The 27,895-nt window shown below is 41.6% G+C and overlaps 1 protein-coding gene across 2 annotated transcripts in view; it reads left to right on the top strand.

The window, feature by feature from the left end:
* Positions 1-267: 267 nt before the first annotated feature.
* LOC118835895 (protein ADP-ribosylarginine hydrolase-like) overlaps positions 268-27,895 on the top strand; it is a 68,926-nt gene continuing 41,298 nt past the window's right edge. Inside the window, exons 1-6 of one of the 2 annotated variants that reach the window (XM_036743190.1) lie at positions 268-734; positions 4,154-4,499; positions 9,010-9,370; positions 11,211-11,328; positions 21,131-21,215; positions 26,427-26,628. In XM_036743190.1, coding sequence (XP_036599085.1) covers positions 4,187-4,499; positions 9,010-9,370; positions 11,211-11,328; positions 21,131-21,215; positions 26,427-26,628 — 1,079 coding nt within the window. In that variant the 5' untranslated portion in view covers positions 268-734; positions 4,154-4,186. Of the gene's footprint in view, positions 735-4,153; positions 4,500-9,009; positions 9,371-11,210; positions 12,349-21,130; positions 21,216-26,426; positions 26,629-27,895 lie in introns of those variants that run through there. The other variant, XM_036743189.1, reaches the window with a different exon arrangement.

Genomic DNA, 27,895 nt, shown 5'->3' with positions numbered 1-27,895 from the left:
ACACTTTTTTGCAATGGCTACTGAGTATGGAAGGGGCAAGGAGGTATTGTGAAGTGAATTGAGGTAAGAACAAAAACCATCAATTAGAAGAAAAAAAGACTTTTTTTTTTTTTAAAGAAAAAGGAAACATGAGCTGCATTAAACTCGGATATATCAAAGGCTCCATACGATCCCTTCTGAAAGTCAAACCCTCCTGACTCCGGGCATGTTTTCCACGCCATCATAAGCCTCTCAGGAGCTCCTCCCTCTTATCTTGGTTCTGCCTGACTTTTGGGTGAAGTCTCCCTGCCTTCCCGGGGCCTGAGTTTTCTCATTCGTAAAATGAGATTCCGCTTTTAACATTCTCTGGTCCTCGGACCACCTTTTACCACCTCGGCCCTTTCTGCGGAGGAGCAAGGAGAAAGGAGAAACTTCGTTCCCAAAGGTTTGTTTTGAGAAGATTCAGAAGCTAACAGTTCTCTGGGGCTCCGCCGGCCCGCCCAGCTCCGGTCCCGCCTGCGTCCTCTAAGGGTGCGGCCGTTCCGGGAATGAACCTTCCCCACTGCAGAGTTCCGGCATGGGCAGAGCCCGAGCAGGCCGGGACACAGCTCTGGGCAGAGCCTCGTCCGCCTCAGACCCGCAGACTCTTTGAACTTCACCGCGATTGGCCAGCCGCTCTAAGCTGAGCCCGATCCAGGGCAAAGGCCGAGAGCGCTTTCTCTTTCTGAACCCCACGCCCAGCTTGCGAAGTGAAGGTATTGGGGGGAGGGGAGTTTGTTTCCCCATGGAGGCTTGGCACAGAAACGGGGCACGGCTGGATGGGTGCTGGCTCCCCGATCACAAGGCTGCGTGGTTTCTGTTTGATTGTGTTTGGAGAAGGACCCTGGGCATGGCTTGCTCCGAAACCGCAGCGTCGGGCTACGATTTTCTGATTTTGCTGTCCAAAGCCCTTGAGGAGGCGAGTGAGTGGCACTCAGCCTCAGTTTTGTTTCTCCACCCACAAAGCCCAGGATTGTCAGGAAACCACTGTCTGGCCCCTATTTTAGAGCATCTGATTCCGTAGCTGTGAAAGTGAAGGGGTCCTCACCCAGCTGGCGTATTTCAAAGTCATGCTCTACCCGTGAGGAATCTCTTTGTAGGCTATGGTTTTGTAGGCTATGGTTTAGAAAGGCAGCAAGAAATTGCTGCACTGAAGGGTCAGGAGAGGTTTGGGTTCAAATCCCAATTCTGAGGCTAGTTAGTAGATCCCAAGCAAGCTACTTAATGTCTTTGAAACTCAGTTTTCTTACCTGTAAAATGTGGAAAGCAATTAGCTCCCTTATTTACCTAAGGAGGGAGAAAGAGCTGAGTCTGAGGATCTGGGTTCAAATGGTAGCTCACCACTTATTGCTTATTTGACATTGGGCAAGTCACTTAGGCTTTCTGGACCTCAGTTGCCTCATCCGTAAAATGAATTGGATTGTATGACCGTCTATCTATGATCCTATGACCTTTCATCACCCGGAATAATAATAATCATAGCTAACATTTGTATAGCACTTTAAGGTTTGCAAAGCATTTTACAAATATCTCATTTGATCCTCATAAGCAACCCCGTGAAGTGTTGTTCAGTCCTGTCTGACTCTTCGTTATCCCAGGGACCATAGTACACCAGGTCCTTCTATCCTGCACCATCTCCCAAAGTCTGTCCAAGCTCATGTTTGTTGCTTCTGTGACAGCATCTATCCATCTCATCCTCTGCGGTCCCCTTTTCCTTTTGCCTTCAACCTTTCCCATCTATGAGGTAGGTGCTATTGTTATCCCCATTTGGGGTAAATGACTTGACTAGGGTCACACCCCTGGTGAGTGTCTGAGGATGGATTTGAACTCAGGACTTCCTGACTCCAGTGTTCTAGCCATTGTACCATCTCACTGAAATGATGGGATTAGATAATCTCAGAATCCTTCTAGTGCTAAATCTGTAATCATGTGACCTCACTGGGTTGTAAAGACCAAAGGAGGAATGTATATAAAGTGCTTTGTCATATTAAGGCGATATATAAATATTAGCACCACAGGGTAGAGGCTAAAGCCCCGGAGATGGTGTCAGGAAGGCTGGGTTTGTATCCTGTCTCTGACACTAACAACATGACCATGCAGGGGCAAAGTCACTTATTTCTCTAAGTCTCAATTTGTGTATTTGTAAGAGGAGGATAATACCTGTAGGACATTTCTCATGGGATTGTTGTCAGGTTGCTCTTTGCAAACCTTAAAGGGCTACGTTTGGTCATTTCAGTTAGTGGGGTTTTCTTGGCAGAGATACCAGAGTTATTTGCCATTTCCTTCTCCAGCTCCTTTTACAGATGAGGAAACTGAGGCAAACAGGGTTGAGTGACTTACCCAGGGTCACATAGCTAGTAAGTGTCTGAGGCCAGATTTGAACTTAGGTCTTACTGACTTCAGGCACAGCACTCTATCCACTGCCCACCTAGTGGCCCTGAAGGTCTATATAAATGTCGATTATTATTTTTATGATTGTTATTACAAAGCTCATGTTAAATATTTGATGATGTTATTGGTAAAAATGACCAATGATTGTGAAAGAAGAACCATACTAGGCAAGATTGGGGTAATGGTTCTGAAAATTCCCAAAGGAAAGCCCTGAGAAAGTAGAAACCCACACAGTCACTGGAGGGATTCACCAAGAGAAGCAAGAGTATTTAAAGTAGAAAAAAACCACTAGTTCTACAGTCAGAAGATTATACATTAGGAGCTAGAGGGGATCTTGGGGGTCATTGAATCCAATGAGAACTGGAAAAACTGGGACTTGTCCAAGGTCACATGGAGGGGTGAGTGGGAGAACCTGGATTTGAGCATAGGTTCAAATCTAACCAGTCAACAAGCATTTATGAAGTGCTTACTGTGCATCAGACATTGGGCTAAGTGCCAGAGGTACAAAGAAGAGGAAAAAAAAAAGGTGTCTGCCCTCAAGGAGTTTACAATCTAATGGGGGAGAAAACATGCATACAAATATACACAAAGCATGCAATAGACAGGATAAACAAAAACAAAATTAACAGAGGGAAGGCACTAGAATTAAAAGAGGTTGGGGAAGCCTGCTTATAAAAGATAGAATTTTAGTTGGGATTTAAAAGATGCTATAAAGGTTTGTAGGCAGAGCAAAGGAGGGAGGGCATTCTAGAGGTGTGTGTGTGTGTGTGTGTGTGTGTGTGTGTGTGTGTGTGTATCTGGAAATCATCTGCATTAGAAATGAAAACTGAACCCACAGGAGCTGATGAGATCACTGACTGAGTTAGTATATAGAGAAAAAAGAAGCGGGACCAGGACAGAGCTTTGGGGGTTGTTGCTGTTTTTGCTGTTGTTCAGTTGTTTCAGTCATGTCTGACTCTTCGTGACCCCATTTGGGGTTTTCTTGGCAAAGATCCTGCAGTGGTTTACTATTTCTTTCTCCGTCTCATTTTACAGATGAGGAAACTGAGGCAAATAGGTTTAAATGACTTACCCATGGTCACACAACTAGTAAGTGTTTGAGTCCAGATTTGAACTCAGGCAGATAGGCTTTCATAAGTCCAGGTCTGGCACTCTATCCATTGGGCCCCCATCTGACCCAGAGAAAGACAGAAGAGGATGGGATGAAAAGATATATATAAAGGAGGTGGTCTTGGCAAAGAGAAAGATTACCTTTTCATTGGACACTGGAGCAAAGGGAATGCGAAGGGAATGGCTTCAATTTTTTTGGTCAAGTATGAGGAAAGACCTTGAGCTAAGAAGGTGAGGGGAATATGTGGTAGGGTGAACATAATCTTAGATAAACAAGCATTCTGTACCTACTGTGTACAGAATACTGTGCAGGGGACTACTGAAAATGTAGGGTCCAGATTAGAAATAGGTCCTCCCCTCAAGGAACTTACAGATGAAACAATACTGATAGGTGTAACATACTATATTACATATAAGGCCTAGGTGCATTAGGGAGGTACAAAGCAAAATGGCATCTGAGGAGTACAGTAATTCTGAGTGTACACTAGTTATAGGTACAGTGACTTATAGGACATTCCAAAGGTCCAAGTGGGCCAAACTGAAAGGAGAATGTTATTTGACTTCATGAGGCCTCTCACAGAATTAAACTGGGCATTCACAGATTGTATGTTCTTTTACCTTGTATGTCATACAGATTTTCCCAAAGAAGACCTTTTTGGGATCCACCATGTCCACAGCACTACTAGAGAGATATATAGCTGCCATGGTGCTAAGTGCAGTAGGTGACTCCCTGGGATATTTCAACAGGAAATGGGAGTTCCTATTGGATGGTGAGAAGATCCACCAGCAGCTTGCCAAGCTTGGAGGATTGGATGCCATCAATATTGAAGGCTGGAGAGTCAGTGATGACACAGTGATGCACTTGGCAACAGCAGAAGCCCTCATAGCTGCTGGGAAAGAAGAGAACTTGACCCGGGTGTATTCCCTTATAGCAAGACACTATAAAGCATGCATGGATGACATGGCTGGCCGATCTCCAGGTAATCATCATTTTAGGAATGGGGAAGTCAGGTATGATTAAGTGGAAGAGAAATGCTGGCTGATTAGATTGGGATGCGGAACATTCTTCTGGTCCTTCAACCATTACCAGTCCATTTTGTAAAATAGCCATAACTCTAACATGGTAAAATGGAAGAACTATGGATTAGAGTCAGAAGACCTGGTTTCAAATCCTGCCTCTGCTCCTTGCTAAGCAGGTGACCTTAGGCAAATCACTTACCCTCTCTGGGCCTTAATTTCCTCATCTGTAAAACAAAAGATTGGACTAGATGACTTCTAATGTCCCTTCCAATTCTAAATCTATCATTCTGTCACCTTATAGGGAAATCGATACAGGCTAGTTGTTCTTGTAGTACTGAAAGGATATGATTCCCATCTCATCTAATCTGGTGACCTGCTGCCCTTGCCAAGGAGAGGTATTTCCTATTTCTGGAATCTAGTCTCCTTTCATTTCTCCAACATTCCATATCTTGCACCAACTCTCTAGTGGATATATCCTCTTTGATGTCTCAGAGTAAATTTAATTAAGAACAATCCCCCCCCCTTTGAACAACTCATCATTTCCAGCCCCCCCTCACCCCATGAATTGCATCTCTCTCCTCCCTAACTTCTCCATTTCTGTGGATGACTCCACTACCTCCTCAAGTCACCCAAGCTTGTAACATCATCAGTTCATGGTATCTTTTGATTTTTCTCTCTCCCTTCCCATATACTTCCATTCAGTCACCAAGTTCCTTTGACGCTACTGACTCAGTAACTCAAGGCTTCCCATAAAGGTGGCTTGCTGGGTTAGAGTCAACATGACACAGTTCCTAGAGTGCTGCACTTGGGAGTCAAAAAGACCCAACTCCTGAGCCAAATTCCACTTCAGATTTTTAGTAGCTGTGTGACCCTGGATGAATTATTTCATCTCTCTGCGTCTCAGTTTCTTTTTCTGTAAAATGAGGGAATAGACTTGATCGCCCCTAAGGTCCTATTTAATTCTGAATTTAAGCTCAATCTCTTCCTTTCTATTCCTGCTGCATCCATAGTTCAGGTCCTCAATTCTTCTGTTATAAATTTTTATAAGAGTCTCTTAACTCATCTTCTTGAATACAGCCTCTTCCCTCTCTGATGCAGCCTATAAACCATTACCCAAATCTCCTTCCACTCTGACCCCGTCCTTCCTTTTTACAGAAAACTTCAGCCACTCTCTACTGCTCACCAAACAAAGGACAGGCTCTCCATCCTTGCCCTTATGGCCCTCCCCCATCTGACTTTGGTTTACTTCTCCAGTTTTATCTCATCAGACTCTCCTCTTACAACTGTTGCTTCTCTTTGTCTCTCATTCTCTGTATGCCACTTGCCATCTGAACCTTTATTTACACCACACCTTATGCCTGGACTGGACTCCCTCCACCCCACCCTTATCTCCATTTGTTGAAGACCCTCCTTTGCTTCACCTCAGGTGCCATCTCTTCTATAAAACCTTCCCTCAACCTCCACAGGTGAAAGGGAGCATTCTCCTTATCATTTCTCGTGGCATTTTGCCTAAACCTCTTCATCTTTTTATACTATCTCACAGCTAGGTGGTACACTGGGCTTGTAACTAGGAAGACTCATGTTAAAGAGTTTAAATCCAGCCTCAGACACTTACTAGCTGTGTGACCATCGGCAAGCCACTTAACCCCGTTTGCCTCAGTTTCCTCATCTGTAAAAGGAGCTGGAAATGACAACCGCTTCCAGTGTCTTTGCCAAGAAGATCTTAAATGGGGTCGCAAAGAGTCAGACCAAACTAAAACAACTGAACAACAGCTTCCTAGCTCTCGACCCAGCATTTTATCTATGGCAGCACCTAGCTACCATCAAGTTCAAACTCTTCATTTTGCAGATAGGAAGGCTGAATTATAGAGTAGGGAAATGGCTTTCCCAGGGTCATGAAGCAAGTAAGTGTCATAGGTGAGATCTGAACTCAAGTCTTTCTGATCCCAAGTCCTGTGCTCCATCCACTAATCCATGCTGCCTCTGCGGGACTAGAGTCCAGTTTTTCTGATGCCTGCCTCTCTTCTTCTAGACCTAGATGTCTTTCTGTGATACCTAGAAACTTTAATTGTTAAAACTCTTGTTGGGAAATTGACTCATTTGCTGACTAATGATGTTGCATGATAAGTTGAGTTGGGTGACTTTAAACTTTTTTGTGTATTTTGCCTTTTCTTGAAAGTACTTCATGAGCATTAGTCCTCCTCTTTCTTCTTCCTCATCCTTTTTCTTTGAAGGCTATTTTTGCCCCAAATCTTATAGGTGATGCAATGTAAAAGAGAAGAACACTATTACTTTTTTTTTTTTTTAGCCAATGGGGTTAAGTGACTTGCCCAGGGTCACACAGCTATTAAGTGTCTGAGGCTGGATTTGAACTCAGGTCCTTCTGACTCCAGGGCCAGTGTTCTATCTATTGTGCCACCTCATGGGCCCTAGATGGGAATCTATTTTTTAAAATTTAAATAAATTTATTATTTTTATTTTTGGTTTACAATATTCAGTTCCACAGGTTTTTGGGTTCCAAATTTTCTCTTCCTCCCTCTCTTCCCGCCTCCACCCAAGACAGCATGTAATCCAATGTAGGTTCTACATATATGTTCACATTGAACTTATTTACATAATAGTCCAGTTGTAAAGAAGAATTATAACCACTGGAATGAATTATGAGAAAGGAGAAATGAAACCAAAAAAGGAAGAAAAAAAAGAGAGCAAATAGTTTGCCTCAATCTGCATTCAGACCCCATAATTCTTTCTCTGGATGTGCATAGCTTTTTCCATCATGAGTCTTTTGGAGCTGTCTTAGAACCTTGTATTGATGAGAGGAGTCAAGTCTATCAAAGTTAGTCCTTACAGATACAGTATGCCTGTAATCGTGTATAATGATCTAGTTCTGCTCCCCTCACTTGTATCAGTTCATATAAGTCTTTCCAGGTCATAATGAGGTCTGTCATTTCTTATTGCACAATGGTATTCCATTACATTCATATACCACAATTTGTTTAGCCATTGCCCAATTGATGGGCATCCCCTTGATTTCCAATTCTTTGCCACCACAAAGAGAACTGCTATAAATATTTTTGTACATACTGGTCCATTTCCTACTTCTATGATCTCTTTGGGATATAGCCCTAGAAGTGGTATTGCTGGGTCAAAGGGTATGCACATTTTCATAGCCCTTTGGGCATAGTTCCAAATTGCTCTCCAGAATGCCTGGATCAGTTCACAACTCCACCAACAATGTAGCAATGTTCCAATTTTCTCATATCGTCTCCAACATTTATTATTTTCCTATTTTGTCATGTTAGCCAATCTGACAGGAGAGATGTGGTACCTAAGAGTTGTTTGATTTGCACTTCTCCAATCAATAGTGATTTAGAGCATTTTTTCATATGCCTATAGATATCTTTAATTTCTTCCTCTGAAAACTGCCTGTTCATATCCTTTGACCATTTCTCAATTGGGGAATGACTTGTATTCCTATAATTTGGCTCGGTTGCCTGTATATTTTAGATATGAGGCCTTTATCAGAGACACTGGTTGTAAAGATTTTTTTCCCAGTTTTCTGCTTCCCTCCTAATCTTGGTTACATTGGCTTTGTTTATACAAAAACTTTTCAGTTTAGCATAATCAAAATTATCCATTTTGCATTTTGTAACACTCTCTATCTCTTGTTGGGTCGTGAATTCTTCCCTTTCCCATAAATCTGACAGGTTAAGCTATTCCTTGCTCTCAATGGAAATCTATTCTTGAAGAGTGATACTGACACATGGGGATGGTAGTTATGGACGGAGGACAGATGCCCATGGGGAAGAACAGAGGTATTCAGCCCCCACTCTTAGTAGTTAGGCAGGTAGCAGACAGCTGATGGCTCAGACTCTGATCCAAGGCCCAGAGCCACACAGGGCTCTGGTGTGACAAAGAACTGGTGTGACAGTAATAGGAGGCTTCTTCATCACAAGTGGGTTGAAAAAATGAGATAATAAGGACCACTGAAACAAGGTTATTCTCTGAATTGTCTGCTAAGGAATGAGAAATGAGCAGTAGGGACCCAAGAAACTTAATTCTAACTGTGCAGAGGGAGCTGATGGTATAGTGGTAGAGTGCTGGGCCTGGAGTCAGGAAAACCTGAGTTCAAATCCAGCCTCAGACACTTACTAGCTATGTGACCCTGGGCAAGACACTTAACTACTCTCTGCCTCAGTTTCATCAACTGTAAAATGGGAACCTACCTCCCAGGGTTGTAGTGACAATCAAATGAGGTAATATTTGGAAAGTACTTAGCACAGTGCCTGGCATATAATGCTTATTCCCTTTCTCCCCCCTCTTATCCCCATAAAAGAGGCTGAGTCAGGGTATGTCATGGTATGTGCCCTTACTATAGGTGCACCCTCAGGGCTGGGGCCAAACTAGTCAAGCTGTGTTTTACCAGCCCACAACTGGCACTGATACATTCCCAACCCTAATCCTTTACAGGTGGTGCCAGTGTGTCCAATGCTTTGAAGCTGGAGCCAGACGAACCCAATGGATGGAGGATTCCATTTAACAAGCATGAGGGGGGCTGTGGCGCTGCTATGCGTGCCATGTGTATCGGACTAAGGTTTCCACACCCTGAACAACTGGACACTCTGATCCAAGTGAGCATAGAGAGTGGCCGCATGACCCATCACCATCCCACTGGCTATCTTGGGGCTGTCGCCTCGGCTCTCTTTACCTCTTATGCAGTGAATGGCAAGCCACCTCAAGAATGGGGAAGAGGATTGATGGAGGTGCTATCAGAAGCCAAAAAGTATGTTGTCCAGGCTGGCTATTTTGTGAAAGAGAATCTTGAATCCTGGTGAGTCGATATGCATGCGTGTGCTATTTGTTGGTTTAATGAATGCCTTAGTCATATGGTGGGATTAACAACTTGTTTTCAACCCCTCAGTAGGTACCTTTACCTTCTCCTCTAGCCTGCTCCCCTCTCTGCCCACTCACTTGGGTTTTCAGGTTTACTTGCAGTTAACAGCTACTGAAAAGTTGGCTCTACAGGGAGACATCATGGTTCAAATCCCACCCCAAATGTTCATGCCTTCAAAATCTGTAGCCTCTGATAATCAAGGTGGTCCAAGTGATCCAAATGATCAGTCTAAGACACCCCTCTCCCATATTATTTGCTGAGTTAACATCATGCTTTCCAGCTTCCATTTGCTAATGAGAGGCATCCACGCATGCTGGTGATTTTCATGATGTATTTGTTAGTGCAAATGCAAAGATGTACTATTTTTTGTCTTCCCTTGATCCATGCTGCTGATGCATTGCAACATTTGGTGATGATCCCCGAGAGCTGGCTCTTTTCTTACCCACTAATTTTGCAGTGTAGGAAACCAGTTGAAAGGCAGCCATACAACTTCCTTTTTTCTCAGCATTCTAGAGGTCACTCCACACTGCCATTCTTAGAATAAGAAAGGCACAGACAGCTTTCTCCTGAAGACCTTGGTTGTGGTTATGTGAAAATCTAGTGTTCCCCTTTAAAAGGTGAAACTTTGCATAATACCCCTCCCCTCCCAACACCTCCCATAAAGATCTGAAATTTGGTTCCCATCCTGCTGTTCATAGTAATCTACTTCGTATCAATTTCATTTGTACTTATATCTCTATATGTTGCTCCACAGTCCCTCCAGTACATCTTAAGATCCTTGAGGTCAAGGGATGTTTCATTTTTATCTGTGTCTACAGGGCATCATAATACAGTACTCGGCATCCAGTAAGCACTCTATAAATGCTTGTTGAATTGAATTCATTTGGGTGAGGGAGAACTGGTTTTGAGTGGATAAATATCTATACCCATAGTTATAGCCATGTCACGTAGGAAGGCAGGAAGGTACCTATGAGGTCTTCTAGACCAACTCTTTTTTGCCTGTTTGGGAAACTGAGATCCAAAGTATTAAGTGGCTTGTCAAGGTCGCACGGATAGTGTCAGAGATGAAATTTAAACCCAGGTACTTGAGAGCCAGTATTCTTTCTCTTATCCTTTATATCTGTCTATCTATCTATCTATCTATCTATCTATCTATCTATCTATCTATCTATCTATCTACCTATCATGTCTACCTATCTATCCATCTCTATCATTTATCTATTATCTATTTGTCTATCCATCTCTGTGTATCATCTATCATTTATCTAACCATCTCTATCATTTGTTATCTGTCTATCCATCCCTGCCTGTGTATCTATGTTTCTATCATCTGTTATCTGTCTATCTAACCATCTCCAGCTTTCTATCATCTGTCTTTCCATCTCTGTCTTTCTGTCCATCTATCTATTGATTATTAAAGAGATTACTTTTTTGGAGACAGGATTCTTGGGTTTGAAACACAACTCTGACACTGTTTATGACCATGAACAATTCACTCATCCTCTCCAATTCTTATTTTCCATATCTGTAAAATGAGGCAAATGCTACCTGCACCATATACCTACCTCACAGGATTGTTGTAAAGAAAGTGCTGTCCAAATCCTAATTAAGCCTCAATGGAAATGTCAGTAATTTTTATTTTTATTCCTGTAGGCTGCTTGCTATGTCTGCAAATTTCCTTAGTAAGGCATCCGCTTTGGCTTTCTACTGTGGGTTGTTAACTTTGGGATTCAGAGATTACTGCAGATTTTTTCCCCCTTATTTTTTTTGGCTACAGGGACTACTTCAAAGATCAATGGGAAAAATACTTGGAACTTCGAGGAATTTCAAATGGCGGACCCCCTACTTTCCCAGAGCCCTTTGGTGTAAAAGAGAGAGATCAATTCTACAAGTCAGTGAGTTATTCTGGCTGGGGAGGCAGTAGCGGACACGATGCCCCCATGATTGCCTATGATGCCATCCTTGCTGCAGGAGATTCTTGGAAAGAACTTGCCCACCGGGCTTTCTTCCATGGTGGGGACAGTGACTCCACAGCTGCCATTGCTGGCTGCTGGTGGGGGATCATGCATGGATTTAAAGGGGTTAGTCCCTCCAACTATAAAAAATTAGAATACAAAGACAGATTGGAGAAAGTAGCCAGGGCTTTGTATGCTCTCCAGGCAAAGGAAAGTTCAGCAGTTACCCTTTAGCGAGAAATGTGGTTGTTTCCTAATTTGTTATCCCTCTTTGTTGAGGGAGAGAATGATTACAACCCCTTTCTGTCTAACCTAGCATTTAGCACAACACCTTTCACATAGCAGGCATTTGATAAATACTTATTGACTGACTAGCTAACTGCCTCACCTTTTCCAAAGCCAGGAGATTTAACCAAGTAGCCAAGGGATTTTAAAGCATTCAGTTGCATTAGCTTTAGAAGATTGCTTCCTGCCTATCCCTCTCACTGGACCATATGCAATCCTATACCAGGCTCCACACAGTCATTACTCTGTTGAGCTCCAAGAGTGACATAGCCAGAACTCTGAAAGATATCTCATCTAGTGTTTCAAGAGAGAAGATGGAGGCAGTAGGGTCTTTCTTACTCTTGCCTTGTTTGCAAGTCTCACTTTTTATCAACTGACAGAGACAGAGAAGGGAAAAGCAGAGGGAAGAGCCGAGCTAAAATACAAACACAGAATCAGGATTTTGAATTGCAAGGGACCTCAGACATTTGTTCACTTAGGCATATATTAAGGTTGAAGAGCAAGGGGCAGGCCAGGTGAGCCCATGATTTTGTTTTAATGGCTTGTGAGGCCATGAACAATACCAATGGCAGGTGCAGGTTGGTGGAATCTGTGTCCCTGTGTTGAACTTCAAAACTGATTGTTGTTTGGTTTCAGACTACTGTTAAAAATGTTTGCGTGGCAGGGGACATCAAAGTTTCTTTGTTTCAAGTGGCTTTGTCTGCTTCCTGACAGCAGGGTGCATGTTCCAGCTTTCCAGTTATGTCCACCAAGACAAGAATCAGAACTATCTTTTAAAAGAAAGGGCACCAGATCAGAGAGTCTACTCACATTTGATTCAAGCCTGTGCAAATGTGGTCCGTGTCTACACTGTTTTATTACTCGAGGGAATAATAAACTTTCAATGGCGGGGCGGGAGGCGGGGTACAAAAAACAAAGAAAAATGAAACCCTCCAAACTGGTCCTGGGATGTCATGCTGATTAGACTCCTGACCCACAAGTGCAAGTAAGAGGGCAAGGGTAATGGCAGGAGTGATTTTTGCCCCTGCAGGAGGTATGTCATTGCTGCTGTGCTTCGGTAGCCACATTTGCATTATGTGTGGCTGGCACTCAGGGAGATACCAAATGATGGTGAAACAGATTTCCCTGCCTTCGTGAAGTTTAACATCTAGCAGCATGTGTCAGAGGAATTTCTTCGTCTGTGGTTGCTCAAGTCCATTATGCACTGCTCTATGTATTTTCAAGCAAAATGTGCGGAACCATGATTGTAGTTGTCTGTGACAACTGAGTTCATTCTAGAGGGCAGGGAATAAAATGACATTTTCTGGGAATTCATTCATAATAAAATATTTTGTCCTGAACATTTTCATAGACCCCGTCTACATGTACCCTTCTTGTTCCCATGAGTTCCACTCGACCGTACCCACTTCCCTTTACTTGTCCTCTGTTTCACTACTAAAGGCAAACTGGAACATCTGTGGGCTTCAAGTTTCTGTGAGGAAGCCTTAGTGTCTCATGGAACAAAAAGAGGCCGGAAAGGAGATCTATATTTGTGTTTCAGATTCCATTCAGTGTGTCTTGATTTCTTTGAAGTTCATGAGCATGTGGGTTGTCACCACATGTCCTAGAGGCTCTTCTATAGTCCTAATTTCAAATCTAACCTTGAAGGACAGGAGCTGAGAGTGTTAAACCCACTCTTTGATCAGTCTCCAGGCCTGTGATTTTGATTGGGCTCAGTCTTGGGGAGCCTGGTCTTTTCTCACATACTTTAGTTCATTGAACCGGCCACTCATGTGCCACCAGAGTTAATTTTTATGTAAGGCTCACATCTAGGGCTTTCCCAAAGAGGAAGAGTAAAAAAAAAAAGTACACCACATACAGGATGAATAAAGAATAAGACAAGTAGTTTATTCCTCTACACACTGAACAGAACAGGATTTGATCTATAACTTGACTTAATAAATACTGGTACAATCTACTGGGAGGATGATGCTGAAACCCTATTAGAACCTAATGTAGTTTATTACTGCTGTTAATTAGACAGTTTACATTTCTTCCTTGCATTGCACTGTTCATACCATTCCTGGTCCACGTCTGATAAATTGGTGAGGCTTGGGCTGATCCCTCATTGGTAGTTGTCTTCTCTGATGCAGAAGGTTTCTCTACTGCAATCAACTACTCCTCTAATTGGATGCAGGACCCATGGGCCCCTCGGACCCACAAGGTCACCTCCAAGCTTCGACAAAATGTTTACCCTGAGAAGGGTTTTTGTTTGCCCATGTCAGAAAAGAAAACACAGGGCAGAAAAGACTGGTAGGGGTCCGATGGCAAGTTGAGTACAACACATTCCCCTCCTCCACCTCCCCCTTCCCCTGCTCCCATCTCCTGCACAAGAGGGACACAGCAATGTGCTTCCTCTTTGCTACACAGGATTGTTGTAACTAAAAGACTGTACTGGAGGCTGTCTATTGTTTTTTTTAAGTGCACCAATCAATAAGCATTTATTAAGCCCCTACTGTGTTCCAGGTACTGGGGATACAAAAACACAAAATATGCCAGAATAAGGCTGTCTATTCTTTTAACTGATATAGCCAGTCATTCAGTCAACTAAAATTCATTAAGCACTTACTTGTGCCAGACATTGCACTAAGTTCAAGAGATAGAGAAAAAGGTGAAAGATCGACCTTGCTACAGTCTAATGGAGACCCTGCCATCCCCCACCCCTGCTGTCATGAGGCATAGGGACAAGCAAAAGATCTCTCAGTATTCACCACATCACAATAAAATATCAAGTCCTTTCAGTGCCTGAACACCACATGGTTAGAATCAGGTCCCAAAGCACCCATGTGGTCACTGGAACCAGCAATGGTGACTTGAGCATGTTCTATGGGGGAGGGGGGAGAATGTACCTCATTACTCCTATACTTTTTTCTTGTCCCAATTAATGATCAACATTCCAGAATTCTAATAGTTTGACACATAATTGCTAAATGGATCAGGTCAGGGCTCATTGCAATAGAAAGATGCACGAATCACAAAAAAGCCATCTAAGCCAATGAAGCACTATGATCAGTTGTGAAAGGGGAGAGCATTAGCCTGTCCTATCATATATTTCTATAGCGAGTATATGTTATGGGTGTACATGTGACATTTGTGGTATAGTGGGGATGATGGCTGTCCCCAGTGTTTCTCATCATCTAACCCAGGGCTGTCCAACCTTAGGTTTTTATTGAGACATAGACAATATATTTTGATTTGCCATTTTAGTGAGAGCTCTGAGGTAGCTCAGCTTCATTTACAAAAGCATTTATGCAAATTTCTATGCTTATAGGTGGCCACATAAATCACACTATGGGCCTCATGCGGTGGAGGGCCCCATTTTGGACAGCCGATATAACCTATGATTTATAAATAGATTCACAAATGAAGAGGGGCATTCATCAGGTCACATGTATCAAATATTGGTTTAGACCATGTGACCATTTTGTCAATCGGGCAGGAGGAGTGGGACTTGAGGTTTGTAATTTCCTACTGTGAACATCTTTCACTTTTGATTTTTACCTTGCGGAAGGCACAGGTGGGGCAGCCCATATATGTCAACTCTTACTCCCCTCCAGACAGATAATGAGGACACAGTGACTAATGTTTAGTTGTTGCTACTGTTCCAGTAGCCAGTACCCCATTACTCAGGAAGAAGAGAATTCATCCTCTCGGATACTTGCGATCATTTGATGTCACTTAGCATCTGATTACAGAGAGTTAGAAAAGCTGGAAAGGACTGAATGCTGGAGGCTAAAGACTCCCTACCATCTACAGCATGATTTATAGATTGCTACAAAGCATTTACTCACACATTATTTTAATTTGATCCACCCTCTACCCACCCCAAATGTTCAGATGAACTATTTGTGCCTGACCTGTGGTAGAACATTCAAAGCTTGTATGGGTTAGATCAGCCATGATCAGACACATTGTAACTTGACCCTAGCATAATGATGTCACTTTGGTCCTCTTCAAGAATGAAGGACTACAACCAGCTAACCCTCTGTGGAGTAGGCAAGCAGGGATTGTCTCCATTTCACAGATGGGAAATTGAGGTTCAGAGAGGTTAAATTACTTGCTCTAAGTCACAGGACTGGTATGTCTCTATTTTTCATCTCCACTTCTCATTCTTCCCCCACTGTACCTTCCACCTCACCTTCTTCAAATTTCAATTCAAACTCCAAGTTTCTGCTTTTTGTCCATATTCGAGGATGCCTAAATCACATTTCTGGTCTAGCCCAGTGCCTAGCTAGGTGCTGATAGGCTAAGGCTACCAGGATTGGTGACTTTTAACAATCTCTGTCCTTTACTTGCCCTTCAGATTTGTCCTAGGTTCATTGCTCTGGGATTGCCTGCCTTCTCAATAGAGGATCTTGGCTCCCAACGAAGAACAGATGCATGAAGAACACTTCTATTTTTGACTCTAGGGTAAGGGGTCCTCCCCAGCTGGGGCGTGGCAGGGAGGACATAAATATTGGTACTCAGAGTTCTATACCTGACTCAGAAATAGAACAGGCAGTATTATTCCTACATAGAAAGGGAAACATTAAACAGTACATAATTATAGTCATTTGAAAGTCTAGTTTCCAAACCTCATTGGGACATTTTCATATCCACTGAAGACAGCCCAATCAACCTTAAGTGGGTTCTTTCCTTTCCACTGAATTGAGTCTTTCTATGGGTTATTCTATCCTTGCCAGCTGCTCTGCCCAGGCCTCTGCTGCTGCCAATGCTGCTGTGGCCACTGACTCATAGCTGATACCTCACTGATACCAGGGTGTTTAGGAAGGAGGGAAGATACCAGTTGCCTTTGGTGATCACACAAGGCCCAAAGGAAAGAAGACACAGAGGAGAGGCCTACCCGTCTCAGACACAGGCTTCCCCAAGAGGCCTTGCACTCACAGGTCGGGACTGGTAGGGGATGGAGCTTAGTGAGTCATTCCTACATCAGCAGTAAAGAGGGGCCTCAGAAATGAGGATTGTCCTTTCTTCCCCCATTACTGTGGAGTTCTGGTGCAGTAGCCAATTAAATGAGTCACCATGGCAATAAGAATCAGTCAGAGGATATCTGTGCCTGCTTTAAAGTGGGGGAAGGGAAGAACCTCGCCTCACCCTATCACATACTTCTAATGGGGTGCTACACTGAAAATGTGTGTAGGAGTTTGGTCATATCCTCTCATTGGAATTGTAGTTAAAATAGGCTGGGGAAAGGAGCTACAAAGTAGTCAATGCTTGTTCCCACCTCTCCTTTCAGCATCCTTTTTCTATCGTGGGAACCCTTCTCTTCTCCACTCAAATTCACGGGTGCCTTCATGTAATCATCTCTGTAAGTCAAGGTCCTCTCTCTCCCCAGTCTCCAACTCTTCTTCTTTTCATCTCTAGACCTCACCCACTCTCCTTCCTCCTAATTAAAATTGGCTTCTTTTGTTACTTAGGATCTGACAAACTACTTTGAACATGGAGGTTAAAGAGAGAGACTTGCTTACTCCTCCCCCCCATTTTTAGGACAATGACTTAACCCAGGGGTTATTAACCTGGGGTTCATGAACTTGTATACACACATAATTGGTTTCCTTCCCAATCCTACATATTTCATTTTATACATTTAAAAATATTATGCTGAGAAGGAAGCTTTAGGCTTCACCAAACTGCCAAAGGGGTCCATGATACTCAAAAGGATAAGATCCTTTGCTTAACTGAAATAATGAGCCTCTTGGTAGAATTTTAGGTATCAGTGGGAGAGAGAAGGAAAGGGACATTTTTAAAGAGGAGAAGCAACATAGTACAGTAGAAAGAACATTGTATTTCAAGTCAAGATATGTGGGCTCAAGGCCCAGCACCACTGTGTGTTTTGGAGCAAGGCGTTTAACCTCTGTGACTTATGGTTTTCTTATCTGTAAGATGGGGATGACAATGTCTGCCCTGTTTAACTCCTAGGGCTTAGGGATTAAAGGAGATAACAGATGTGGAAGGAAAGTGTTTTATAAGTTGTCGAGTTAGAGCTTTTCCAAGGGCCTCAAATGCCACCAGTATAAACCTGTTTTGAGGTACTGGGAGCCTGGGGACCTCAGGCAATGAGCAGCTTGTACTGTCTGTGATGTATACTTCTTTTCCCTGCCTATGGAAGAGTCTAGGCCCTGTTCCCCCCACCCCCACCCCCCAACCCCACCCCACTTCTTTAATATCAATGTTTAACAAAATATGGCCCAGGGCAATCCCCAAGCAGCCTGTTCCTAGTCTGGTTCCTGCCACTGTCTTAGGTAACTTGGAACTGCCACCATCTGGGAGAGCAGAGGGGATTTCTTCTCTAAAGATACCAAGGTGGGAATTAACAGCTTTCCCCCTTTCCACTCTCCTACAGAGTTCCTCTCATATGTTCATGCAAAACCAGCTATTTAAAAGTCTACTCAGTAGGGTTGAGGCAGGGGAGAATCACAAGGAATAAACACAGGATCATAGAACAGTTAGATCTGGCAGGCACTTTAGAGATTATCTATTCCCACCTGCTCATTTTATGGAGGTGCATAGAGAAGAAATGACTAGCCCAAGGTCACACAACCGTGTGGTGTTAAGAAAAGGATTAGACCCAGTGATCTTGGATCTCAGTCTAATGTCCTTTCTACTATACTAAGCTGTTTCTTAATAGGTTAGTTGCAGGCACAGGTCCTCATAAATCAATTCATTTATCATCCTGGAGATCCAATTCCACATAGCTCACTACCTGCAAATATAGACTTGTAGAATTTTAGAGTTGGATGGGACCTTAGAGGTCATCCAGAACAAATTCCCACCCAAAGCAGGTAGCTTCTCGGTAACATTCCTGACAAATGTTATCCCAGCTTTGGCTTGCAACAGTTCTAATAGCTGTTCTTTAAAAAATTCTTCCTTATATTCATACAAAATCCCCTTCACTGTAATTTCTCCCATTGTCTCCAGTTTTCCCCTGCGGACATAAATAGCTGGCCAGATGGATAGACAGATGACAGACAGACAGACAGATGACAGGTAAATAGAACATTTATTAAGCACTTACTATACGTCAGTCTCTGTGTTAAGAACTGGGGATACGAATACAAGCAAACGTGATAGACTCTATCCTCAAAGAGTTTACATTCTAATCAGGAGAAGCACCACATCAAAGGAAGCTGAAAAGTGGGAGGAGCTACCAGAATTAGGGCAAAGTTAGGGGAGGGTGGAGAAGAGAAGCAGAAGTCAGGAGAGGGAGTTGAGGTGTGAACGAGGTGAAGTTTAGCTGGGAACCTTTCTTAAGTAGGTGTCGGGGAGAAGGAATTGCCAATGGGGAGAGAGCAGGGCCTCAGGGCAGAGGTTTCTCCAGTGTGGGAAGGTTGCAGGTGAGGAACAGGAGACAAAATCTTGGAAAGCAGTTATCCTATTCCTCTTTAAGTCTTCTCTTCTCTGGACTAACCCTCTCCAGTTCCTTTAATAGTTTCTGACCACCCTACCCTTCACTATATTGGGTGTCCTCCTCCGGATAAGCTGTAGTTTGTCAACAACCCTCTTAGAATCTTGTGTCCAGATCAAAACACAGTAATCCACTTGTAGCACAGAAGACATTGTAATATACTGGACAGAACGATGACAGGCGGTAGGCAGTGTGGTGCAGTGGGAAGGGCCCTGGATCTGGAGTCAGAGGAACTAGGTTCAAGTCTGGCCATGCTGCTTACTATATATGTGACCTTGGGCAAATCACTTAGCCTCCTTTGGCCTCAATTTTCTCAACTGTAAAATGGGAGGATTGAACTAGATGGCCTCTGAAGTTCCTTCTAGATCTAGGATTCTATGACCATATTGCCTCTTCTGTCCTGGACACTAACCTTTAAATAACACTAAGAGTACTTGATATCTTTGTGTCTTTGATATCTTTGTGTCTTGTATTATTTGCCTCACAAAGTTCTTGTGAAGAAAGAATGTTGTAAACTGTATAGTGCCACATAAATGTGAGTGATGCTGATATATATACATTAGTGTTCACACTGAGCCTGTAGTCCACTAAGACCTGTAGGACCCTTTTCAAATAAACTATTATTGAGGTAGTTCTTGACTTCTCCTATACTTAAGCAGTTGAATTTTGAGCCGCAATGAAGTGTTTTTCACTTCTGTTCCTAACTGTGTGTTTTTCTACCAACTGAATTTAACTAGACTGAGTTTAAAATGACTCTATGATTATAAATTGTAGCCCTAGCCAGCCTTAGGCTGGTTATTTGTTAGTCACAGGGGTACTAGCCAAGAGAATGTGGATGGTTCGACCACCCAGAAAACAAATCAAATGTGTGTTTTCTGGGTGGTGAGATGTCCTAGTCTGCATCCTGCAAATGACTAGCTCCCCTTCAATGCCACTCAATCTGCCATCATTGAATTGCAGGTTCACTGTGGGGGAAAGAATGAATACTGAGGGGCTAGAGCAGCTGCCATGAAGCCACTACTACATCACCACATCGAGTCATGCTGTATGTGACAAGGTAATCATGATGTCAATACCCATTCAAGATATGCGAGTTGCCCTTTGGTCAAAGAGGCATTGGCACCATTCAGTAGCACCAATTTACAATTTTGTACAACAGCCTGATTAAGTAAGTCTGCTATTCACCTCCTTGCTTAGTCAGGCAGTGGTTGCAGCGGAGAGTCCAGGAAACACCAGGATCCTAGTCCAGTTCTGCTCCTAACTAGCTGCAAGTCCCAAGATTATACAGCTTTCCCTTGTTGAACTTCAGTTTCCTCCTCTATAAAATGACAGGGTTGGAATGGACCAGAAATCCTTAAACTTTTTTGTGTAGTGGACATCTTTGGCAGTCTGGTGAAGTCTATAATCCACTCTTCTCAGAATAATGATTTTAGATGCATAACATAAAATATATGGCATTGCAAAGGAAATCTACTATATTGAAATATAGTCCTCAAATATATATATATATATATATATATATATTTTTAAAAAACCATCATGTTTGCAAGCCCCAAGTTAAGGACCCTGGGACTAGATGATTCCATGAGAAGGGGGATGGAAAGATCTCAAAAGTAAGACTTTACCTATTACAGAATTTTTCCAACATTCCAAGTTGAAAGGCACCTTTGTTGTCACTCTATTGTTATAGACACATTATAATGGGAAGTGGGAGAGGTACAGGAAACAGTTTCCTGAAAATGTTTGATTCGAAGAGGAAGAAGAATATGTCTAAATATCCTCTGGTTTAAAACAAAGCAAAGCAAAACAGAAAGCATCCAGCACATTTATTTCCAATAAAGAGAAAACAAAACTTTGGCCATTGAACAAACGTTGATTGCTACATTTTTCTTTTTTTTGGGTCATAAGGCCAGTTAATGATTAGTGTAGCACAAGCAAATATTTGTGCCTGTCAGAGACTAGCTTATTTGGCTCTTCCACTAAGCAGGAGTTCACTTCATCCCCATGCCCAAGGACACCTGCTTCACAATGGCCAGCAGTTTCAGAAGATGCCTCTGTTTCCTGGGGGTAATGCTGTTATTCTCTTCTAAGGGTTCAGGTAAGGTGTTTTGGTTTGTTGTTGGCTTTTTTATCTTATTCTTCTTGATATCTTTTGTTTATGCATCAGATTAATTCCCAAACATATCCTATCCTTCTCCCCACCCCACTCAGCTCTATCCCTTTTGAACAAAGATTAAAACGGAAAGAAGAAAAAAATAGTATAGTGAAAGCAACACATCAGCCACATGTGACAAGTTAGGCAATATTCTACACACATGATCCCTCACCTTCCCAGAGAAGGGAGGCCAGGTAAGATTTTAATGGAAATGAGAAAGATCAGGTACCCCTTGTTAAGTTTTGTCAAGCAATGGCTTTGGCTCTTAATATTATATTAATGTGGTATTAACTCTGGGATGTCCCTGAAAAGCCTTTTCCCCCTAGTCAACCTGATTTTTTTTTAAGTCTGAAAATCACATGAGTGACAGTAAAGATGGCACTTTCTCATTCTAGAAACACCAACTTCCCCCAGGGTGTCTGACTCATTTTCTAAAAGTCAGTATTACTCAGATTCGCAGACTAACATTGGAAGGGACTATGGAGGCCATCCAGATTAAACTTTTGGCTTCACAGGAAACTATTCAATCTACTGGGGATGATGGGAGGATAGATCTAGAGCTGGAAGGGCCTGCAGATCCTGTTTAGTCCAGCCCCTTTATTTTACAGATGATGGAACTGAGGCCCTGAGAAGTTAAGTGACTTGCCTAAGATCACATATGTAATAAATGGCATGACCTGAGTTTTAACCCAGTTCATCTGACTCCAGACCCAGAACTCTTTTCATTGTACCGTACCACTCTCTCTTTGAGCCATCCCTTCCTTTTCATTCATTCTGCCACTATCCAGATCCAGTCCATTATCACCTCTGGTCTCTATAACAGGTGCTGGTCACTCTGTCTGTCTCTCTGTCTCTCACTCTCTCCCCTTCTCTCTGTCTCTCTCCTATCTCTCTTCTTTCTCTTTGTCTCTGTCTCTCTCCTGTCTCCCCCCTCTCTCTGTCGCTTTCCTTTCTCTATCACTCTCTCCCTTTCTCTCTCTTTCCATACACATATACATAAAACTTTAATTATAACTTTGTACTTAAATGTCACTATATATAGTTATGAATAACTATATGTAATTATGTATGTACATATATAGTTACTTAGAAAGCAATATACACACGCACACACACACACACACACACATACACACACACACATATATATATATATATATATATTTTTTTTTTTCTATATCCATTGTCTCATTTGAGCTTCACAACAAACCTGTCAGGAAGTTAGCACCGATACTCCCATTTCCATTTTACAAATAAGGAGACTGAAACTCTGAATTAAGTGACTTACCCAAGGTCCCAGAGACTGTAAGCAGCAAAGGGTGGGGGGACCCAGGCTGGGATTTGGAACTATTGTAATAGTTTCCTATTTGGTCTCTGTGGATCACGTGTCTCACCACTTTACAACCTCTGAAAAAGCTACAAAAGTGATTTTCCTAAAGCCCAGGTCTGGCCATGTCACTCCTTTAATAATAATAATAATAATAAATTCCAATGGTTTCCCTATTATCTCTAGGATAAAATATTACCTTCTCTGTTTATATTACAACCTGGTGTCCACTTAACCTTTCCAGCTTTATCATGCTTCAGTCTCCCTTTTTGTACCCGATAGTTCTGTCAATTTGCCCGTCGTGCTGTTTTTCGTACAGGACACCCTATTTCTTCCCTTTGTATCTTTCCATTGACCATAAGTTATTTCAGGAATGCCCTCTCTCCTCACCCCACTGCTTAAAATCCCTTGTTTCCTTCAAAGCTCATTTCAGGTGTCATATGAAGCCTTTCCAGATTCCCTCAGCTGTATTTAGTACCCTACATCCTCTTAAATTACCTAATACTTATTTTGTAGATACAATGTTGTATATACATGGTTGTTGTGTACCCTGATACGGTGAAGACTACTTGATTTTTGTCTTTGTATTTCCATTGTCTAGTACCTAGTAGACACAATAAATGCTTGTCAATCATTAAACAGCTTTCTTGTTCTTAATAACAAACAAACAAGCCTTCACTTTATGTTGCCATTCCTTTAAGCTCTCCTTTAGGCTCTCCTTTCTATGCCAAACCCGAAGAAAGAATTAGCTACACTTGTTGCCTCTTCTTCCTCACCACCTACTCACTTCTTATCTCTTCTCAACCCCTAACACACTATGGAAACAAATTTATCAAAAGTTACCAGTGATCTTTTCAGTGTGAAAACTAGTGTTCGTTTCTCAGTTCTCACTTCTGTTGACTTCTGTAGTTTTTGCTTGATGACCATCTTATTCTCCAGGATATCAAGGCTTGATTTATTGTGTGTGCCAAGAGCTACGAGCAATTTTGTCCCTATAAGAATCTATTGGATCCATCAGGGATATGCTGGTAAATCTTTAACAACTGACTCCAAAAAAAAGTATGTTCAACGCACTTTTAATATTTAATCTGCATAATTAACAAGTTCTTCATTACTTTCTTAAATCAATATCTTAAGTCAAAATCAAGCCCTGATTTGTAGCATTTACCGATTTCCAAGGTATAAACACTCACACTGAAAATTTAACAATAAGCTAAAAAACTGGTTCCATCATACCTTTGTACTTAATAATTCTTGGTCCTTGTGCCTCTAAACAAACTGCTACAAGCAGGGATTGTTGGAGATGAGAATTTAGGAACACTTTCTATGACTTTTTGAAAAAATATGAATTATTGATGTCTTTTGTCTTTATGTCACAGTCATTTCTGGAGAGCACAATTCTTTGTCCCACCCCCAACATACTGAGTCCTCCCTTGGGACAAAGAAAAAAATTGAACACAAATATTAGATACCCTGATGGCACCTGACAATGTAGATCGTATTCTGCCTAGCAGGAGGGAGGGACTTTCTGTTCTCTGGAACTTTTACTGGTTTTTCTTTCTTTTAAAAAAATCAGTTGTTAATGATTTATTTAGCATGACACTTGAAGAAGTTGCCTTGCTGTACATGTAGAAGTTTTTTTACTATATAGAAATTTATAACAACTGGTGTGTGTGTGTATGTGTGCGCACATGTGCATGCATGCGTGTGTGTCTGTGTCTGTGCGTTGTGTAAAATCAGGTCCTGTAGGAGGATTATGCATGGAAATTTGCTACAGAGAGGAGCTGATGTGCTCAACAAAGAATTTGCATCAAGTAACTAAAAATTCCTGTAATAAAGTAAATATTGTACAAAGAGACTTTGGGACAAAAGAACAATTGTAGCACATACGGGGCAGGCAGTGACGTATGTGTGTGTTGGGGAGGGGAGGTTGGATCCACTTTACACCAGCTACTTAATGCTTGCACAAAACAAGTATTATGCAGCATTCAGTGTGCAAACAATAAATGGGGGTTAAAAAGCACAGGGAACCACCTTACCATTTTTCATATCTAACTTTAGAAGGAGACTAAGGTATGTTTATAGCTTTTACATTTTTGACTTATAGTTAGTTCTTCGTCACTAATCAGATGAAGGATTTGGCCTACGTGAAAAGTCTGTCATATCTGGCTCCTTATCTATCATCATGCTCTTTAAACAGTTGTTATTATTCAGTCATTTTCAATCAGAATCAATTCTCCCTGATCCCATTTGGGGTTTTCTTGGCAGAGATATTGGAGAAGTTTGCCATTCCCTTCTCCAGCTCAGTTTACAGATGAGGAAACTTAGGCAAACAGTGATTAAGTGACTTGCCCAGGGTCACACAGCTAGTAAGTATCTGAGGCCAGACCATGAACTCAGGAAGATGAGTCTTTCTGACTCCAGGCTATCCACTTAAGCCACCTAGCTGGCACATAATAGATACTTAGTAAATGTTTATTAATTGACTTTTGGTTGGCATATATCACATATATTTTAGTGAAGCATTGTTGTCCAATGGAATAAGTGTTGGATTAGGAATTAGAGTATCTCAACTCTGTTAAAAAACTGTAATCTTGGGCAAGTCGCTTCATCTCTGGGCCTTAATTTTTTCATCTGTAAAATAAGAGGGTTGGACTAGCTAACCTCTAAGGTCCCTTCCAGCCGTAAGTCTGTGATCCTGTGATCAATGTTGATGACCCTTTGTACTATTGAGTCATGGAATAATAATGATAAAAGAAATACAAATTAAAACAACTCTAAAGTTCTGTCTCATACCCATCAGGTTGACAAAATGATTTAAAAAAAGAGGAAAATGGCAGCTGATGGAAGGAATATAGGAGGAAGAGAACACTAATACACTGGTGGTGGAGCCATGAATTGATCCAATCATTCTGGAAAACAATTTGGAACTGTACCTTAAAAATCATTAAACCACGAACAATGCTCTTTGATACAGCAATACCACTACTAGGCCAATAACCCAAAGAGATCAAAGAAAGAAGGCCTATATGTACAAAAATGTTCATAACAGCATTTTTTTGCAGTAAAAAAGAAGTGGAAACTAAGTGTGTGCTTATCACCTAAGGGGATGGCTGAATGAATGGTGGTATATGAATTAAAGGAATTTTATTGTGCTGTAAGAAATGGCAAAAGGAATGGATTCAGAGAAGCATAAGATAACTAGTATGAACTGATGCAAAGTGAAGTGAGCAGAACCAAAAGGATAATTTGTTCAATGACCAGGTCGTTGTAAAGTAGAATAAGTTTGAAAGACTTAATAACTCTGGCCAATGAAATGACTATGAGTCTAGATGATTGATGATGAGGCATGCTTCCCAGCCCTTAATAGAAAGGTGATGTGCTTGCCAGTGGAGCAGAATGAAATGCACATTGTAGATTATTTTGCTTGACTATATTTATTTGTTACAAGGGAAGGCTTTTTTGAGGGCAGAAGGGAGAAGTGATAGTGACATCTCCCCCTGCCTAAAAGGAAAAGAAAAGAAAGAAAAATGCCCCCCACAAGTTTTTTTAAATAAGGCACAGAGAGAACAGAAAAAAGTTCAGAAGGAGAAACAGATATGCATTATAGCTTTGGAATTAATATGTTGAATTTATTTTATATTTTTAAAAGACTATACTTCATATTCCTTTTTGCATAGAGAAATGTTTGTTGATGCTTGTCAAATTCATAATATATACAAATTTAAAAAGAGAATGTAAACTTCAAACATATATCCCTTTATTCTTTTCTTTGTCCCCTAAAGCATGAATAAATAGCTTTTAAATTTCTTTGTTTTCTTCCACAGGTCATGAACTTCCCCTTGTACCCAAGAAATGCTCTGACTTTCAGAATGCCAATTTTCTACGGGGCACCAATTTGAATGTCCAGTTCCTCCTCTTTACTCCTTTGGATCCTAGCTGTGGGAAGCTGATAAAAGAAAGTAGTGACCTTCAGAATTTTGGATTCAACACCTCTCTGGAAACCAAGTTAATTATCCATGGATTCAGGTAAAAACAAAGAGGTCAGCAGGAGCTCCCTAAAGAGCCCACACTTCCACCCACATTGTTACTTGATAATAAGTAGTATTGTGCTCAATGGTACCATGAAAATACAATGGGAAAAGGGTAGAGAGAAGAGGGAATGGACTGGTGGACCACCTGTTCAGATACTCAAGATTTTATACACACACACATATATGTGTGTGTGTGTGTGTGTGTATAATATTACCAGGTCCTGAAGAGTTACATATAACATAGCCTTTCGGGACCTCAGTTTCTCACCTGTAAAATGGGGCTATTGGATTAAATAATCTCAAAGATCCCTTCCATCCAATCATCTGCCAAAGTCATTTTCCAAAGTGATTTTTCAAGTCTGATTATGATACTATCACTTCCACCTCCCTACCCTCCAAACTCAATAAACTTCAGTGACTCCCTATTAACTCCAGGATCAAATATAATCTCTTTTGTCTGATTTTTAAAGCCCTTCACAGTCCAGTCCCTTCCTACCATCCCAGTTTTCTTACACATTACTTCCTTCCCCTCCTCTCTTCAACTCTTAGCTTCCCTGACTTACTTCAAGGCTCAGTTAAAAATCTACCTTCTGTAGATGATCTTACCTAACCCCAAGTTTCAATAGGGTCTCTGATAATTACTTGTTTTGTGGGTCTCATTCTCATTATCCTAGATGATCTCCTTTGATGCTGCTACAGCACAGTAGAAAAAGCATTGGACTAGAAATAGGGGTGTTAAAGAGCTATAGAAATGCCAGTTGGGGTTATTATTACTATTATTATTAGCTTAGAGTTACCAGGCCTCCAGTCTGGTGATAACTTAGTTCCTTGAACCTTTCATTGCATTTCTGCTAAGCTCAAGCAATGTTTATGGACCAATACAGGGGTATGTCGATAAATGTTTAACAACCAACCTCTCCAAGAGAAAATATATGAACATATACTTTTTAGAATTATTACTGAGGTATAAATGCTTTCACAGAAAATTTAATAGTTACCTCTCAGTTTCAGCTGAACAGCACACTCCTGATTATAACTTAGATAATCATTGGTAATCAGAGCTCGAAGGGACTGTGGAGATCATCTAATCAAATTGCCTCATTTTACGGATAAAGACATTAAAGTGACCAACTCTAGGTTATATAGTGAAATAATGACAGAAACAGAACTAATTCTCCTGGCTCCAAGTTCAGTCCTTCTGAGCTATGCAGAAGGCCTAGAAGTCAGTTCTAGTACATTACTTATAAGCTGTGCCACACTGA

This window comes from Trichosurus vulpecula, chromosome 2 (genome assembly GCF_011100635.1).
Source record: "Trichosurus vulpecula isolate mTriVul1 chromosome 2, mTriVul1.pri, whole genome shotgun sequence".
NCBI lineage: Eukaryota > Metazoa > Chordata > Mammalia > Diprotodontia > Phalangeridae > Trichosurus > Trichosurus vulpecula.
The sequence above is the reverse complement of the archived record's forward strand: the minus strand, read 5'-3'. Positions and strand labels throughout refer to the sequence as shown.